Source organism: Maniola jurtina, chromosome 21, assembly GCF_905333055.1.
Source record: "Maniola jurtina chromosome 21, ilManJurt1.1, whole genome shotgun sequence".
Taxonomy (NCBI): Eukaryota; Metazoa; Arthropoda; class Insecta; order Lepidoptera; family Nymphalidae; genus Maniola; species Maniola jurtina.
The window spans coordinates 4,364,331-4,384,138 of record NC_060049.1 but is presented as its reverse complement, the minus strand read 5'-3'; the positions used below and the strand labels follow the sequence as shown (position 1 = coordinate 4,384,138).

The following is a 19,808-nucleotide window of genomic DNA, read 5'->3' as shown; positions in this document are numbered from 1 at the left end:
TCGGATTCGCACGAAGGTTTCCGTACCATTGCATCACAAAAAAAAACTCTTTTTTTTGTGATGTGCCCTCAAATTCACGATTTTCGGATTTTGTCCTTTACTTGTGCTATAAAACCTACACCTACCTGCCCAATTTCATGATTTTAGGTTGATGGGTAGTAATTCATAGGTTTTCTTGACAGACCCGACGGACAGCCGGACAACAAAGTGATCCGAGTGAAGTGAGTACGGAACCCTAATAAGAAGTGTTATCTCTTGTACAATGTTACGGAGCCCTTCGTGAACGTTTTCGACTCGCACTTGACCGTTTTTTTTTCTAGATATGAGATTAGCTACTAATACTTAGTTTAGTTTTCCGGGTATATTTTCGTAAAATCTGTTAAGACGTCCGTGGATCATAAAAATTAATATTCATGAATCTAGTTGTACCTAATAATTCAGAATATAAAAACTGAATGCAACAAAAAGCTTATTACATAGCATTATCCACAAGACCATTGTCTTGTATCATCCATTGTGTATCTGTTATTGTAGATTGCTGTAGAACTATATTATATTCTAATAGGACACTTTTGACTTTTGTCACCTTGTAATGCAGTACAGTTTTTTGGGTTCCGTAACCAAAGGGTAAAAACGGAGCCCTATTAATGTCTGGCTGTGTGTTTGTCTGTCCGCGTGTCACAGGTCACTAGCTCGTTGACGAATTGAGTTACAAACCCGAAATTTGGTGTAGAACGTTGACCCAAAATCAAATATTGAATTAATTACTCAAAATTTAAAACCCCCGACACAAAAACCTCTATTAGAAAACTTGAAAAAGCTGATAACTTTTAAACGGCTGAACCAATTTTCTTTGATTATAAAAGATTAAGAACAAGTCACGAAATTAAAAAAATATTTCTTACCTTGACATGTGAGTTATCATTGTTTAGAGCTCGTTGAGTAGAGTATGAATATATTTTTTATCTTAAAAAAATAAAGAAACGGGGGGCTGTCAAAATTGGCAGTTTTAGACCATTTTTGTGACGGAGACTATTTCAAAAACTAAACTAGTTAAGATTGTGAAATTTTTGTATATTATGTACCATATACTGTATTTAAACAACAAATACTAAAACAACGATTCATGAAATAGTTTGTAAACTGCGACCAAAACAAACGAGCATTTTTTGGGGTTTTCTTTCACGATTTATTGCGATTTTCTAGCACGGAAAAGAAATATTTCATACACCCAAAATATGATGTTCATAATTATGTACGGAACCCTAAAAGAGCGAGGCGAGGAGATTTTTTTAAATATATATGCTGACAGGACTTCGTCTGTGTTGGTGTTAGCTGGCGGACGTGCTCTGCCTTTTTGGAGTGTTTTTTTTGTTAAAACTGACTGGAAAGCGCTCAAGGAGGTGCCGTGCGTGTGTATCGGCGAGCGCCGGCACAGACGGAGTCCATACTTGTATAGTTTAACTAACTTGTTACAAATAACTACAAACTTGACATTGGCTAATCTTTGTAAAGCCAGACGAGAGAGAAACAAAAAAATATGCTGACAATGATGATATCCAGACTTGGAATAAAACCTCATAAAGTATTACATTATTATTGTTAGAAAACTTAGAATCATGATATCATCAGAAAAGCAACTTTCTATAAAATATTAGAATATCCATATCATTAATTAATTTAGTCAAAACGAAGTCGAACGTTTATCAAAGGATAAACTGATACATTGACATTTAAAGTCAAAGTCAAAATCAAAATCATTTATTAAAAGTAGGTACAATTGTACTCCTTTTGATGGTCGAAATTGTTCTATTTGTACGATATAGTGGTGATAATTAATTACGGAACTTAAAACCAAAGCTACGAGGGTTCCAAACGCGCCCAAGTCTGAGAAGAGCCCACAACAAACTCACCCGGGTAAACAACGACAGCCACATAATAATACTACATGTCAGGTACAAGAAGCCTCAGTTTTAAAAGTAGTCACCTCCATGTCTGATATGACGAAAATGGACTAAAACAAGTGTAAATTAAAAATTTATAACACCTCCGACAAGTGAAGGTCACAGTAACCAAACAAGAGCTGATAACTTTCAAATGGCTGAACCGATTTTCTTGGATTATAGCTAAGAATACTCTCGATCAAGCCACCTTTCAAACAAAAAAAAAAACTAAATTAAAATCGGTTCGTTAGTTTAGGAGCTACGATGCCACAGATAGATACACAGATACACACGTCAAACTTATTACTCCCCCCCCCCCCTCTTTTTGGGTCGGGGGTTAAAAGTAGTCACCTCCATGTCTGATATGATAAAAATGGACTATAAAAATGGCTCTTGTAAATAAGTACATAACTTGATAGATTTTTATGAATACGTTTAACTATACACACAAAGTGTCCGACTTCAAGTTATTACTACGTTAAGTATTATTAAATCCTACTTAGAAGGGTCCCCATGCGTTTACGTAATGTAGGACAGCATTATTGTAATTCAAATTAATTTAATTTTTTTGCATAATCGGTGCAAATATTCAATTATTTTTTATTACATAGCCTATTTGATCTGTAATTTACCAGACATTGCTTCACTCGGATGGTTTTTTTAATTTTTTAAACTTATAGACTAGTGCGTGGCTGCAATTAGACCTGCTGGCAAGTGATATGAAGCCTAAGATGGCGCGCGCTTGCCTAGAAGATGCGCCCATTCAATGCAAAATTCATGTTCATTTAGACCCTGTGTCAGTATGTCATATGCCAGTTTCTTATTTTTTCTCATTTTTTATGTACCTTGATAGATCTCAGTAAATTTATTTAAGACTAACTGATCCGCCCGGTTTCGTTGGGATGAAAGACATATCTTATAAACAAATTATATAATTTATGTTACTTCTGGATAAAGTAGCTTACCAATTGTGAAGTTTATTATTAAAATCGGTCCAGTAGTTTCAAAGTTTATCGATTACGAACAAACAAATCTTTTCTCTTTATAATATTATATGTATGTATGTTTTATATTTATAGTATAGAAAAGATTCAAATAAAGTGTTTGTGACTCGTTTTTGACAGTTGCATAGCCAGATATTCCTATCGATGTTAATAATCTTCTTACAAATGAAACTCTTTCATATTCCTATGATAATCGTCATCGTCTTCATCTTAAATGGGCGTCCACTGGACACAGGTCTTTTGTGAATCCAATGACTTACTACTACTTGTGTCTTGCGGCTCCCTGCAACTCATTTAAGATCATCAATCGTCATTTACCTGATGGATGGTCTCTGTACTGTTTGATTTTCGATGTGTGGTCGAGATTGTAGCATAATTTACGACCGCTTATTAAAAGTATCTAAGGCCCATTTTTCTCATTCATATTCTTTAAAAATCCAACCAAATAGCAAGCGTGGTATACGAAGGTTTCGAATATCACACGCGGTAATCGCAGCGCTGAGCTAAACTGTCTAATTGAGACCAATTGGACTCTCGCGTTTCTTATGATTCATCTGTTCTAATACAATATTACCTATATAATAGAACTCGATCATTTATTTAAAACTAGCTATATTTCTTTATATATTACAAATATTATGAATGCGGAAGTCTGTCTGTTTGTCTACTAGCTTTTCACGACTAAGATTTAACCGATTTTGACAAAAATTGGTACAGAGATAACTTTTATCCCGGGGAAGGATATGGATATATTATAGGAGCAAGAGTACTTGGTCCTATAAAATCAAAGAGCTCTCATGTTATTTTTAAAATCCTAAATCCACAAGGATGAAGTTGCGGGCATCATGTACTTGGTAGAGAAATAGCTTGCATCTTGAATACGGACATAGATTACTTTTTATCCAGTAAAATCAAAGAGTTCCCACGGGATTTTCGATAACCTAAATCCACATGGACGAAACGCAGTTATCTTCTAGTTTTAAATAAATTAATTGGCTCTATATATGAATAAGGTTCTAAGTAAATAAATATTTCATACATAGCCCATTACCATGCGTACATTTTTTTGCGCCAAGCCACTTTGAAATGATTTCCAAAGACCCACCTAGCAACCAGATTGCGTCCAGTTCCGGAATGCAAATCCGCATGGCTTAGACTTTTGCGCTCTGCAACTTTTTGCCTGGCATTGGATCGCCTTATTGAGACCTATTCACTCTTCCAGATGTCGCCATACCAGAATTCTGTAACTGCCAGTTAAATTCACTTACCTTATGACCTAAATATAAGAAAAAAAAAACTCTACACGCTTTTAATGGACTACTAAGATTGAAAGAAAACCGAAATTTATACTAATAGTATAAATGCGAATATATGCGTCTATTTGGTAGCTTTCATGGCCCATCCGTTCAACCGATTTAACGAAATTTGGTAAAAACAGAACTTGCATCCTGGGGAAGGACATAAGCTACTTTTTGTCCCGGAAAATCAAGGAGTTCCCGAAACTTATGCGGACGAAATCGCGGACATCATCCCATATTATAAATACGAAAGTCTGTTTGTTGGTTTATTGGTTTGTCCTTCAATCATGCCGCAACGGATCGGCGTGATTTTTTGCATGGATATAGTTAAAGACCTGGAGAGTAACATAGGCTAATTTTTATCCCGGAAAATCAAAGAGTTCCCCCGGGATTTTAACAACCTAAATCCTCGCGAAAGAAGTCACGGGCATATAATAAAATTGTAGAAAAGTGGTGTCTGTACACTGGAAATATATAAAAAAAAAGTAGCAGGGGTTGTTATTATATCGATGCCGAACCTGAAATTGTAATTAATTTTTTTTGTCTGTTTGTCTGTGTGTTTGTGCACGCTAATATCAGAAACGGCTTATTCGATTTAGATACGGTTTTCACTAATATATTGTAGTAAGCTTCACTTAACATTTAGTGTTTATATCATGTCAATCGGTTCATAAATAAAAAAGTTATGTCAATTTAAAGAATCACGTCGAACATTTTTAACGTACATGCTGCCCGAAAAGTCACTATTCCACGCGAACGAAGTCGCGGGCACAGCTAGTACTTAATAAAATCGTGATACCTACTAATAAAACCCGATATATAATGAGACTAAGGGAAAATAGATTAAACATAGTAAAAGTTATTTTAAACTAGCTACGCCACTTCGCGTAGATTTTGGTTTTTAAAAATCCCGTGGGAACTCATAAGATTTTTCGACATAAAAAAGTAGCCTATGTGCTAATCCAGGATATTATATATCTCTATTTCCAGCCAAATCCATCCAGTAGTTTTTCCAGTAACAAACCCTAGACACACACACACACACACATACACACACACAACTTTCGCCTTTATAATATTAGTGTGATAGTTTGAATCCTACAAATCTACTAAATCATAGTGCCACTAATCTTACATCACTGCATTCAAGTATCATTTGTGGCATTCAATCGCGATTCTGTCGATTGTGACGTCGCGTCGTGCGATGTGATTTTTTTATTTTGTTTATTTTTTTGCTCTGGCTTCGCTCCGCCGATTTTCACGACCAGTGGGGATTCACCTTGTGTTTTAATATGTCATTTAAATGTTGTGTGAAGCGTCGATCGCTCTAAGGGCATCCTCGTTGGTTTGTGCAGTGATCACTAGCAGATTCGTGGATTTGACTGATGAAGGTATTTTTGAAACCCCGACCCAAAAAGAGAGGTGTTATAAGTTTGACGTGTGTATCTGTGTATCTGTCTGTAGCATCATAGCTCCTAAACTAATGAAGCGATTTTAATTTCGTTTTTTTTTTTGTTTGAAAGGAGGCTTGATCGAGAGTGTTCTTAGCTATAATCCAAGAAAATCGGTTCAGCCGTTTGAAAGTTATCAATCAGCTCTTTTCTAGTTACTGTATGTGTATACTGTAGGTATACCATCATTTGTCGGGGGTGTTATGAATTTTTAATTTACAATTGTTAATACATTTCGATTTGTTGATATTTTTATAAGCCACATTTCGATGATATGGACCGTTGTATGCAAAGTAGGGACGTGGCAAAAAGGATTTGACTAAAAATATTTAAGTACAAAATAATTTATGTTTTATCCATACTTCTATACTTAATATTATAAATGCGAAAGTGTGTCTGTCTGTCTTTTCACGGCCCAACAGTTTAACCGATTTAAATGAAATTTGTTAGCTAACATCCCGGGGACAGACATAGGTTACTTTTTATCCCGGAAAATCAAAGAGTTCCCATGGGATTCTTAAAAAGGTCCATCCGTTTAACCGATTTATATGAAACCGATCCGTTTAACCGATTTGGTTTAGAGGTAGCTTGCGTCTCGGAAATTAACAGGCAACTTTTTATCCCGGAAAATCAAAGAGTTCCCACGGGATTTTTATGACACCTAAATGAACGCGGGCTAAGTCGCGGACATCATCTAGTAGGGTATAAAGAAGAATCCTTTGCAGCAGTTATGAAAATGTCCCCAACTTCCGCTCGGGCGCCCGAGAGCCCCGAGCACCTAAATGGAAGCCTAAACTGATAAAAATCACTCTCAGCTGCTAAAAAGATGCTGCCTTAATTTCATAAAAATGTCAGCAATTCAAGTAACACATTTGCATTGAATCGTGGATCTATTTCGCTATTCTGTGTTTATCTAAGTAGAAAACCATTTCATAATAATTTCAGTATATTCTTTTTTTCGTTTCTCTTGATAGCGTTTTCAGTATCAAGCAGAAGTTAAGAATTACATAATGAGGTGTGGATGTTGTATCAAAATCAGTATAGAAAAGTTAACATTATAAGCGAAAAAAAAGATATGTTATGTGATATGAACTCCGTAAAACACATTTGTTATAAAAATTTGTCTTTAAAAAAAAACAGCCTATTTTATTCAAATTCAAACAAAATAAGTCTAATTTATATCGAGTTAAATCGCGTCAAAAAACTGGCTCTGTATTTGTAATAATGGTTTAACTAATTTGCATGGCTTCATTAAAATAATACAATAATAATATGATACGTAAGTAATTATCAATGGCAATTTGTAACGTACTCTCTATACCTATCTATTTTGGGACTTTTTCCCTTTCATTATTATGATAATTTTAACTTTTTATACTTACAGTTTTATTTTGATTCACATTTTCAAAAGCGAAGGATTTTTCTGCTATAGCTTGTACCTACCTACAGAACCGATAGCTTAAGAAATTGACACGAATTTCGTTTCCATGGCAAAACAACGTTATGTGAACTCCGCGTTTTAAAAAATTGATCAAGTGCGAGTCGGACACACACAGGACGGGTTCTGTACCATCCTACAAGAAATAACACTTTAATTTTTTTAAGTCATGGCGGCTATTTTGAAGTTTTAATATTATTTGTTGATATAGCGGCAATAGTGAAAATTTCATCTCTCTACGTCTGTCCTATTCACGAGATACGGCTCGCTGACAGACAGACCGATGGATAGACGGCGGAACAGGGTCGGGTACGGAACCCTAAGAAGCATGACTGGTCCGACAGAAAAAGAAGGGTGTTATTAGTTTGACCGTTTTGTCTGCCTGTCTGTTTGCGCTTAAAAGAATTAACCGATTTGAAAGTGGTTTTTTTCTTTCTAGAACCTATATTGCAACTTTGATAAAAACTAAGTAATTGTGTGCTAAGGAAATTTATCTTGGTACTTAATATAAATTAACTATAAGGAAAACTACAAAAAAAAATCTTAAACAAAACAGAAAATTAAATAAATCGAACATTATTATTATTCTCTTAATTTGAATTTCTGTTTATTATTGTTATAACGTTTAATTATATTATTTTTCCTCGTCCGTGCATAACGCCGTTTTTCCCAGGGGCAATTAGTCGTGTTCACTTAATATAAATTGTCATAGTGCCGGTTGAGTGGTTCTGTGCTTGTGTGGTTATATGTGTGTCTGCAACTGCCACTCTTATGGTACGCGAGTATTTGTTGTTATAACAGCAATTAGATAAATAGCAGCAAGGTTACGATTTATATTATTAAAGATTCCTAAGGGGGCATGGCATAATAAATCTTGAAGTTGCTTGACCTGAGTACTGATTCGCTAACTCAGTGTCTAACACTGAGTGATAGCCACCGAACTCATTTGACATTGGTTGGTTCTACATCGCTGCTTCATTGAGTGACATTAAAACAATTTTTCGTATAGAAAACCCTCAATGGATTAAAAATAAATGTCAAATGAGCTCGGTGGCTATCATTTAGATATACTTCAGTGTCTATCATCATAGACACTGAATTAGTGAATCAATAGACTGTTCAGATTACTTAAGTATTTTGTTTGAGCGTAAGGCATACACATCGGTACCTTATAGAGAAACTTATAGAGCGTAGATTATCCACCATAACTGAAGTCACTAAATCCCAGTTGCACGAAAGGTGGTTAAAGTTAAATTACGGTTAGCGTGAAACTTGGGCCACCAATAAAAAACAATGTAATTTGCACCAAAGGAATGTTCCAAAGTTAACAAAACCTGATTTATGCAATCCAGTTTGTTTTATTGCCGGTAACTTAAACCACCAGTCATGCATCCAAATCGTAGTGTAAAAATCTATTAAACACTATAATATAAATAAATTAGATATTTAATTAGTCAGTATTTAATTTCCTTCTTGTAACTAAAAAATCCATTTAGATAATATTTATTTCTATTAATGTAGAATTTTATTACTAACCCCCGACCCAAAAAGAGGGGTGTTATAAGTTTGACGTGTGTATCTGTGTGTCTGTGTATCTGTGTATCTGTCTGTGGCATCGTAGCTCCTAAACTAATGAACCGATTTTAATTTAGTTTTTTTTGTTTGAAAGGTGGCTTGATCGAGAGTGTTCTTAGCTAAAATCCAAGAAAATCGGTTCAGTCGTTTGAAAGTTATCCGCTCTTTTCTAGTTAGTGTAAACTTCACTTGTCGAGGGTGTTATAAATGTTTAATTTACACTTGTTTTCCTTAAATATGGAACGTTTCAATCTGTCGAACAAATCGAAAGAGATGTTATTTGAGAGATTTAATTTTGTTCAACTTTGTCTGACGTTCATGATGATCTCGATGAATTGATACTAGATTGTATTTGTATACTTCACCTTTGCTTATATGGTAGAGCACCAAATAAGTCATGTTGACATAACACAATTAACAAGGTTTTAGGAAATACGTCAATATAACCTCGAGTGAGGTTGATTCAAAGAGTTTCTGGAAGCTCTGAGGAATGTTGTTTTTATATTGGTTAATCGGTTGAGTACTTATATAGGGTTATGACGCAAAGAAGAACCAAACAAATACATTTCTAACCGATTTCAAAGAGGATCTTTTTTTTTAAATGTATGTTCCCTGGGTTTTTTTTTTAAATTCACTATAGGCAAGCGCTTGACCACAATCACACCTGAAGGAAAGTGATGATGTGGCCTAAGATGGGACGCGTTCACCTGATTACTCGAAGACGCCTGGATCGATTAGGTTTTTTTTTTGTTTGAAAGGGTATACTTTCCAGGTGGTCCCATATAAAAGTCCGGAGGGCCTATTGCGGTAGTTTGACATCTACAATATGACAATCGCAATTACTTCTGCCGCTATCACAGATGGCTGAAATGAACTGTTGCAGCATAAATACCACAAATTCAGCCAATCACAAGGTTGTAGCAATGATTGCTTTTTCGCAATGGACCAGCGGGTTTCTATTGGAATTCCCTTAACTTTGGTACCATCATCCGCTGCCAAATAAGTAACCAGCAAGGCAGAAACTTGTATTCATATATTTTTTCAATAAAGATATTTCTATAACGTATTTGTAAAACAGAAGGCAGTCGATGGAAGGACTGGTTGCTCGCGTCCCTACTGCTTGGTGCTGTGGTCGGCGGCTGGGCAGCGCTGCGGGCCGGCCGTGCGAGCCGCCACCAGGTACAAAGGATGCTACGTGACATGGAACAGCTCAGAAAGGCTGAGATGGCGCTGGATGACATGCAGAAGGAACTGGAGAAGGCACGTTTGGAACAGGTTAGTCATTTTGTTTACTATGCCTCATTTAAGATGTATCTGCAGGAGGAATCGATAAGTATTGGAGGCTGCGCGAGCCGCCACTAGGTGCAAAGGATTCCACGTAACATGGAACAGCCACGGAAGGCTGAGATAGTGCTGGATGAGAGGACACGTTTGAAATAGTTGGATAATGTAACCTTTACAGTTCCATATCGAATTAAGATTTATCTATCGAAAAATCACTGGATGTTGGAGTATGTTGGCATATAAATGGTTCCATAATTTCCACGGTCGTGGTAAACAGTCACCTGGAATTAGAGATAATGGAATTGACCCTTCAAGCGCTACGCTGGCGACAGCCGCCTAACGCAATTTCGCAACAACCGCTAAGCCGGCTGCGCCGCCACACGCATCGTACCTATCAAAATGCCCTGTAGATTTAAGAGTAAGCATGCGATCCTGCTCTAACTCTAACGAAGTCAGAGTATGGAAAGACGAACGCAAAATCAAAGAACAAGTATAGATATGTATTTCTGTCGGAATATCGACGGACACTTTGAGTCGAGAGATTGTAAACAAAGAGCAAAGAGATATTATCGTGATTGAATAACCTGGCTGTGACAAAACCATTTAAGTTTCTTGTAAATCATTAGCATGAAATACAAATAAATAAATACTTTCAATAATATCTGGCATAATTTTATAAGCGCCCTGTTAAACTGTGCTAAACATTCAATTAAGAAAATTAACTTGTAATTATTTTATAGAACAAAGTGATGAATATTGAAACATCCTTCAGTTTATTATAAATAATATCTACCTGGAAAATTGTTATGCGAGGTATAAGGCTGGAGACACTCTACCGTGGTAACTAAGATGGCGGTTAATCAGAAAAGGCAGTTCAAGAAAACTGCGCTTAAAATTTTGTTCTCATATTTTTTATTGTGAAAAATTATACACTTGAATTATACATGAAATGAAATACATGAAATTATACATTTGCATAACGGCATGAAACCCGGATAAAAAGGAAGATCGTTTGATGAATATTATAAACTGGCAGCTAGCTGATGCTGATGCAAAAATCCCACAGGAACTCTTTTATTTTCCGCGATACAAAGTCGCATATGTCACTCCCCAAGTCTTTGCAAAACCTACCCATGCAAAAACCACGTCAATTCGTTGTTCTATTGTGACATGATTGAAGAACAAACCAACTAACACTCACACTTTTGCGTTTATAATATGGGTAGTGATGTAATTTAAGAATCGGTTAAATCTTTTTCGAATAACTTTTTAATTTTTTTAAATTTTCATGGTGGCAATTATGAAACTTTTATTATTTGTTGTTATCGCCTTCTTGATTAACACGGTAGAACTTGTAATATGCCAATCGGCACAATAATTCCTTGAATCCACTACTGTGTTGCTTGTACTCTGATCATCCTGAATAATCCTAGTTGTAGAAATTTACGGCTTGCCTCCTCCATACTTCGACCAACTTGTGTATCAATAACTGTTTTATTATACTTATAGGAAAACGTGACAACGGAAAAGAAGAATCTAGAAAAGAAACTACGAGAAGCTGGCGATACTCCGACATTGAACGCCGCCTCTTCTGACCTCGAAGTGTCTCAACTGAAAGCCGAAATTGAAGTGAGTGTTTTCGTCATATAAGTCGGTAAAACTTGTCCATACATTTTACAGCCAGCGCAGCGTTCCAAGCTTAAATTCTGGTGAAATGAATATCGTTGAAACTAAATGTATATTATTTTAAGTTAAAGACCTTAAGGTTCATTACAGGGCAGGGCACATAGTTCGGAAAACCGATAGACGTTAGGAGTCCCAAGGTACTAGAATGGTGACCTCGCACAAAAGCGAAAGCGCACGTTGGTAGGAACCCCACTTGGTGGACAGACGAGTCGCAGGGAGCCGCTGGATTCAGGCGGCGCAAGACCGCAGCGTATGAAAGTCCTTACAAGACCGCTATGCCCACCCGTAGACGGCTATCGGTTGATAATAACAAGGATGAGGTTCGTTTTCCTCTGACGTTGTTTTTGACGATCTATGGGGTTTTTGGACTATGTGTCCTGCCTATTGCCACTTTAGCTTCGCAACCCGTTGAACTATGTCGGTTTCTTTGGTTCTCCTCCGGATCTCCTCATTTCTGATTTGATACTTCAGAGAAACTACACGAGATTTCTTATGAGACCCATACCAACCATGTGTTTAAATTCATATGTCACAATCAGTAACATGCACTGTTTGAAGATTTTGGTCTTCAAGCACTGAGGGAATCGATTGATTTGCGTTGTCACAACTAGGCCACACGTGCCTCGTACAGCACCAGTAAATGCCGGTTTATTCTTCCAGATGCTCAGAGCAGAACTGCGCCGTGCTGAAGGTGAGCTCGAAGACAGATGCTGGGCTCCTCCCCCTGGGTTGCAGCAATGGCTGCAGTTAACTCATGAGGTGGAGAACAGGTCTTATCTGCGCAAGAAACAGCAGGCGGATATGCAGTTGCAGCAGGCTAGAGACGCGGTAAGTTTTTATCCACAGGAGTATGGGAAACCTTAAACTGAAGTAATTTTTCAGGAGATTCATATATAGATAGCTAGTTATCTTTGTAGATAAGTAGATAGAAGGTAGGTTTTCCTTTGAATCATAATTATCTACTAGTTCCAGCGGTAGAAAATTTTTGTACTGGATTTGGATAGATATAAAATCCTTTATTGCTACACAAAAAAAAATACACAAGAAAAAATCGACCAAGTGCGAGTTGGACTCGCGCATTAAAGGTTTTCTAGAAACTTGTAGATATGTAAATAGTTCGTTCTGAATCACGGAACAAGAACCTTTTTAAAAATCAGTAATGAGACCACAAATTTACGATTATCGAAATTTTTCCCTTTACTTGTGCTATGAAAAACTGATTTTTTTCCATGATTTCATGAATCATGTTTTTTTTTTCATTATTCGAGATCCAATTTTCATTTCATGAAATTCGGCAGATTTTTCCATGATTCTAGATCAACGGGAAAGTACCCTATAGTTTTGAATCCTCTGATGGATCTTGACAGACAGACAGACAGACAACAAAGTGATAAGAATTCTTTATTATTCTCTGGAGATTCGAAATCCTAAAAACAAAGATAAAAATGCGCAAAGGCAGCTTTATCGCTTTAAACGATCTCCTTCAGGCAACCTTATTTATGCAGGAGTCGTATTGTGGGAAACGCCAAACTGCAACAACTTAAGATAAAAAATACATGAAATGTATAAACTAAAAACTCAACTTTTTCGACTTGACTTGAACATTTGCCATTTGATTTACATATTAATTTATTATTCAATCTACCAAACGTTAAAATGATAAAATGTAGCCAAGCATGTAAATCATATAAATTGTATTTTATATTATGATAAGCGAATATTGTATTTTCGACATAGAATTTGCGAGTTTAAGGGGCATGAGACGGGCCTGCCCGCGAAATTCAAATTTTATTTGGTTTTTCGCATTTCTAAACTAATACGACAACGTAGGCTTATGGCATTTTCAATTGCGACAATGGCAGTATCATCCTCACAGGTTTATATAAAAATCTTTACTTGAAAGGGTCCAGGTTAAGAAATTAGCTGTAGTATCGACTAATTCTGACACATTAGTCGATACTAGAGCTAATTTCTTAAACTGGACCACCTTCCACCTTCACCTTAATAATAGTCTTTAATTTAGACATAACTATGGAATTTTAATAGTTTTTCAAAAATATCCTATAAAGTGAATACTAGTTTTTGTTTTGACTTGACTTTTGGGCCCAGTATCTACATCAGTGGAGTGATCTTAGATGTATTCAGTATAACAATCAGATTATCGACAGAATAAATTATCACGTCATCTATCATTAATCTGACTGGTCTGCTAAACGTAACCGCTTTGTTAGAATAATCCTGTGCATTCATGATATTAACGACGCCCTTGAAATTTTCAAAGTCAAAGTCATTTATTCAACTTGGGAACTATTGTACAACTGAATGTCAAACAATGATGTAGTGTTGATAATTAATTACGTTAACTTAAAACTGTACATTTATGGAATTAACGGACGAAAATATTTTTATTTTAGTGTGAGAAACTGCGCAAGAAACGCTCCAGTCTAGTCGGCGCGTTCGTGTCAACACACGGCAAATCCATAGACGATGTGGATCGATCCATCGTCGAGGCCAGAACTGCGCTTAACGAAGTCACGCAAGAATTACAGGTAAAATTAATGTTTAACTGTATTTAAAAACCTATACGAAAAATACTTTCATATTTAAATACACTAAATAATATCTATGATAAAAATAATTAATAAAACATTTAAGTATATTTGTGTAACTGTTTATCTATTCTTCGTTATAACTTTTTTGATAATGCTCTTTTAATGGTATTTTAATTATTACTACATGTAAATTATCTGATAACATTAGGCTTGTATTCTTTTCTATAAACTGAGTAAATGTAATTATTATTATTTACTAGTCCTAATAAAGTCACGTTTCTTCTATGCAACGAACAAAAGAGCTTTTCGGAATCTATGTGGGTAAGAGTGTTATAGATGTTATATGAGATTATTTGTTTTCCTTAAAATAAAAGACCTAAAAAATTAATAAAGTCGTGCATGAAGAATTTAAAAACAATAACTATGTATAAGGAATCCGCAAGCTTTATAGGAAAGTGGAAATACACGAAAAAAGGGAAGAATTAGCCACTCCTGCGAATTGTTCCATTTTTCTTTTATAAGGCTGAATTACTGCCGATCGTCTTGTCAGGATAGAATTCGGCCTTTATGAGAGAAATAATGAGACAAAATATCGTCATTGGGTGCATGAAGATAGAATTCATATTATGAATTAATTAATTGTCCATGAATCACACAATCACAGTAGAACAAATAAATATAATAGAAAACCCATATGAAAGACACAAAGAAACTCTAAATTACTTGGTACTGCCAAGTAATATCAAAATACATCTGTTTGATAAATAATAACCTTTTGGGACAGTGAACAATATTCTAATAATGATCAATAAACTTTATTAATAAAATAATAATCAATCACTTAGCATTGTTTCAAAGAGGAAAAGATTGATTCTTATGTAAAAGGATTTCAATTGTTCTGCTTAATATGATTTAAATAATGCATTTTAAAAAGTAAATCAAAACATATTTTCTTAGAAGCTGTTATATTGAATTGAGAGGAGGTTACTTATTAAAATAAAGTTTTAAAAAGAAAAATAAAAATGAAGTTTAAATTAAACAATTAAATTAATTTTTTTTTTTAAATGATCATGGTGTACCTCAAGGTGTTCCTGTATGGCCAAAATTGTTTGGTATATACATTGTTAATAAATCTAAATAATGTAACCGGAAATAGCAAGAATTATAACTAAAATGGATTCATGAAATAAACAAATATTTACAATTTAGCTGTTTTATGTTAAGCCAAACAACGATTAAATATTGTGTGTCGTAGAATATTTTAGTGAATGAATGTGAGTTTATAAAGCCCTACATACACAAGGCAATGCAAATATTCGATTCTGAACACTACATATCTTGTAGTGATCATTTGGTTATTGTCAAAATTATCTGGCAGGGAAGGTTTGCAAGATAGCACCAGGTCGAATAAATCGTGTTTAATGACCCAGTGGTGGCTTGTTTTAACTTTTGGTTAGACAGTATGAGAAGTTGCTAGAAGAGCTTTCTTTACTCTAGCCGTCAAACTTCGTTTCGGATACGATGTTCCATGAGTGGGTTCTTACACATGGTTGTGTTTCCGGCTAGTTCCTTCAAATAATAAAGTCGGGTCGGATACTTGTGTTGACTTTTGTGAAATGGCCTTAGTTTTAATAGTATACATGCCAGATAAAAAGAACTGTAATCTTGGCCCGGATGATCCTACGACTATAATATGGTGTAATTCTGTTTATAGGAGCGCATGCACCGGTGGAAACAAATAGAGCGCCTGTGCGGCTTCAACATAATCAACAACAACGGGCTACAGTTCCTAGAGAGCACCCTGTACAGGACTGCCAACGGACGACAGGCCGCGGGTAGTAGAGGTTGGTTCACATTTTTATATCCTTTGCCCGCGACTTATGTTAGTCATGACTAATATTCCCCTTTCCCCTCCTACTAAGCGTAAAGCTTGTGCTAGGAGTGGGTACGACAATAGTGCAACGGCTGGGATTTGAACCGCCGACCATTCGGATTTCAGTCCTCTTTTAACCGTTGAGCTATTTAGGCTTCGTCCGCGTGAATCACTTGCTTTAACGGTGAAGGAAAACATCGTGAGAAAACGTGCATGCCTGAGTGTTCTAATCTTCTCTGAAGTCTGCCAATCCGCACTTGACCAGCGTGGTAGACTATGGCCAAACCCTTTTCGTTCTGAGAGGAGACGGCTGGCAATAGGTTGATCATGATGTATGTATGTATGTATATACTTCATTGCACCACAAAACAAATGACAGAGTACAAAAAAGAAAACTTAAAATGTAGCTACAAAAAGGCGATCTTATCGCTAAATAGCGATCTCTTCCAGACAATCTTAACGCTAGGAAGAAAACAAATAAATAGACACTGGGAGGAGATGATGATGATACAAATGTATATTTTGTTGTTTCCAGTGCGCATGAGCAGTTCGCAGGACGACCTGAGCGTGGGTGACGACACTTCCCTTTGCGGCTCAGGTAAGACCGACGAGGCGGCCTCACATGAACACACCGAATAACTACACTATCATACTATAGTCATTGTAAAGCATATGAAAAATTTGTATGACAATACTTGGATCTCTGCTTAATACCACAGCATAGCAAACGTACAGTTCAGAACCGATATTGCAGCTTTGGGACCTATATTGATATTGATTGCATTGCTGTAACGAGAGCAACATATTTTTATGGTCCATAGCAGGACCCTATCACTAAGCCTAGAACACGTACGAAGGGAGTTGCTTCCTCGTTTCTAATCCGAACCGCTAGGTTATAGAACGCCCTTCCGGCATCAGTTTTCCCTTCTACTTTTAATATGGGTACCTTGAAGTCAAGAGCGAATAGGCAATTTCTAGCCAAGCGCGCTCCATCTTAGGCTGCATCATCACTTGCTAGCAGGTCTGATTGCAGCCAAGCACTAGTCTGTAAAAAAAAGCCTCCGCTGTCCATCCACCGTTCGTCTGTCCGTCTGTCAACGGGCTATATCTCGTGAACCATAATAGGTAGAAAGTTGAAATTTTTATAGCATATGTATTTATATTACCACTATAACAACAAATATTTAAAATGGCCGACATAAAAATTCAAAAAATATGCTATTTTTTGTACGATGATACGAAACCTTCGTGTGTGAGTTCGATTCGGACTTGACCGATTTAAGGTAGTGACTGTCACCTACAACGTACTACAGTTTACCCTAACTGTATAGTCTCTATAATGTTTTAATGTAGTTATGATTTCTGTAGCTTTTTTTTTTTAAATTGCATGCGTAAGATTGTAAAACCCATTAGATGAACAGGTTTTGCTTTAACAAGTATTGTCGTACAATAAGTTGGTTTGTGAACAAAAAAAGACATTGAAAATAATTCGATCTAAGAATAAATTTAAAAAAAAAACTATTTTTTGAAACTTGTATTTTAATTGTTATTTATATAACATTTGCTATATATATAATTATTATGTAGTTACAACTTAAAATACACTAAATGACATAAAGTTAGTTTTTAAAAATAATTGCAAGTTGTGCATCCAGTGTTTTATATGCCCAGTGCTTTATTCGTAGTTGAAAACAACATTCAAAATGACTACTAGAAAATAACAATTTCTTTGAAACGTAAATTACATGCTTATAAATTAATTAAGCTGAATCTAATATTCAGCTTAATTAATTTATGTAGCTTGAGAAAATGAACGCTATGGGCCAATGTATGGCATCTATCTCTGTTTTACCTGTAGTTTTTAAAATTACCTGTCACTTTCTGATACTTACGACAAGTTTTGCAGAATTATGTTGTTAGTGTGATTTTACGCTTAGATATGTACAAAAGTCTTTGAACGACCATCTTACGCAAGCTTGACGCTTTTATGCAAAACGTTCTATATAAACAGAATTTCAAATCATAGTGTGTGTTGTTTGAATTAAAAAACATACTCAATAAACATAATTTCAGACATATGTTCTAGATATTTAATCTCATAATATTAATAGTTATTATAAAATCTTAGTAAGTATACAATTTTATTACTTACCTAAAAATATATAATGTAGAACGTCTTGCATTTATGTAGTTTATTTTAAACATGTAGTAATTTAAATTATTTTAAAATGGAACTCGATATACTCTGCATTCTTAGAATATTCAAAAAATGTTGTTTGAACTTTAACTAAATTGGCGAAACTAAACTAACCAACTAATAAATAAGCCTCCCTTTTTAACCCCCGACCCAAAAAGAAGAATGTTATAAGCTTGACATGTGTATCTGTGTATCTGTCTGTGGCAACGTAGCTCCTAAACTAATGAACCGATTTTAATTTAGTTTTTTTTGTTTGAAAGGTGGCTTAATCGAGAGTGTTCTTAGCTATAATTCAAGAAAATCGGTCAGCTGTTTGAAAGTTGTCAGCTCTTTCCTAGTTACTGTAACCTTCACTTGTCGGGGGTGTTATAAATTTTTAATTTACACTTGTGAAATGGATAAGTTTAGGTTGGATAGAAAAACTTAAAGTTAGTACTTAAATTTTATACGACTTTTGCACTAAAATATTAGATTTTTTATTGAATCTGTAATTATAAATTTGAGATGATAATGATAACAATCTTTCAAAACTTAATATTTTATTGAACTAACTTACTTATTACGATAACGGTAGCTATTTAAGTTTTTATAGCTGTTTAAGAATTTGAAAATAACATAATTTATATATAAAAAAAATACAAAACAAATAAAAAAAACTAAATAATTTATTTTTGATTGAAAAATTTGATATCACGAACTTTTTTTAGCTTTAATTTACTAGGAACGGAACGGATTGGAGGCTCAAAATTTTGATAAATCGACTAAAAATGTGATAATGTAGTTTCAGATAAATCTATATTCAGATCTAAGATAGACGTATATAAGATTTTTATTACCTTTGTGATAATGAAACAAAGTTCGAGTTCCTTCGTTTATATGATTGTATGTTTATGCTTGTTTTTATAGTCAGCATCCATTACTCATACCATTTTTTCAAGTAATGTTTTTGCTTCTAGAACATAATATTAGTTGTATAGATATCAGTAGTATTACATTGTTAAACGTTTATTGTATTTATAAATTAAACCATTGCCAAATTTTGATGAATTACTAAATAGAAATATATAAAGACATATTATTATAATTTGTGAGAAAATCGTCTCAATGCGACTAATTTTGTTATACACATTTTCTAAACTAAATTGACTAGCCTAAATCCAAAGTAAAAAATGAAAATACAAACTGACAACATTATTGCGTACGAGAGATAAGGGCAGAGATAATAAACGCTCGCTTTCGCGTGTAACTTAGTGATGGTTAGTTTGTTTACGTATTTTATCTCGTCTCGTTGGCTTTACTATAGTGCCATCTTTTTCCACAAGGCGCATTATGAAAGGAAAAGCAACATAGTAACCGGCAGGAAATATTGCAAATCGAACTTTAGAAAGAGATAACAGTTTCATAGAACGTTATCTCTGTCGTTGAGACCGACGAAACGTCACACAGGTATGAGTGACAGAGACGAAGCTCTACGAATCAGAAATCTCTTTCTAAAGTTCGATGTGCA

At 35.1% G+C, this 19,808-nt stretch overlaps 1 protein-coding gene across 3 annotated transcripts in view; it reads left to right on the top strand.

Annotated features, from left to right (window-relative positions):
• The window catches only part of LOC123876320 (stromal interaction molecule homolog), a 52,207-nt gene that overhangs the window by 26,981 nt on the left and 5,418 nt on the right, over positions 1–19,808 (top strand). For 2 of the 3 annotated variants that reach the window (XM_045922547.1, XM_045922544.1), the window contains 6 exons: positions 9,788–9,984; positions 11,503–11,622; positions 12,340–12,507; positions 14,094–14,228; positions 15,946–16,075; positions 16,640–16,702. In XM_045922547.1, the coding sequence (XP_045778503.1) occupies positions 9,788–9,984; positions 11,503–11,622; positions 12,340–12,507; positions 14,094–14,228; positions 15,946–16,075; positions 16,640–16,702 (813 nt within the window). The remainder of the gene's footprint in view (positions 1–9,787; positions 9,985–11,502; positions 11,623–12,339; positions 12,508–14,093; positions 14,229–15,945; positions 16,076–16,639; positions 16,703–19,808) is intronic. The other variant, XM_045922546.1, reaches the window with a different exon arrangement.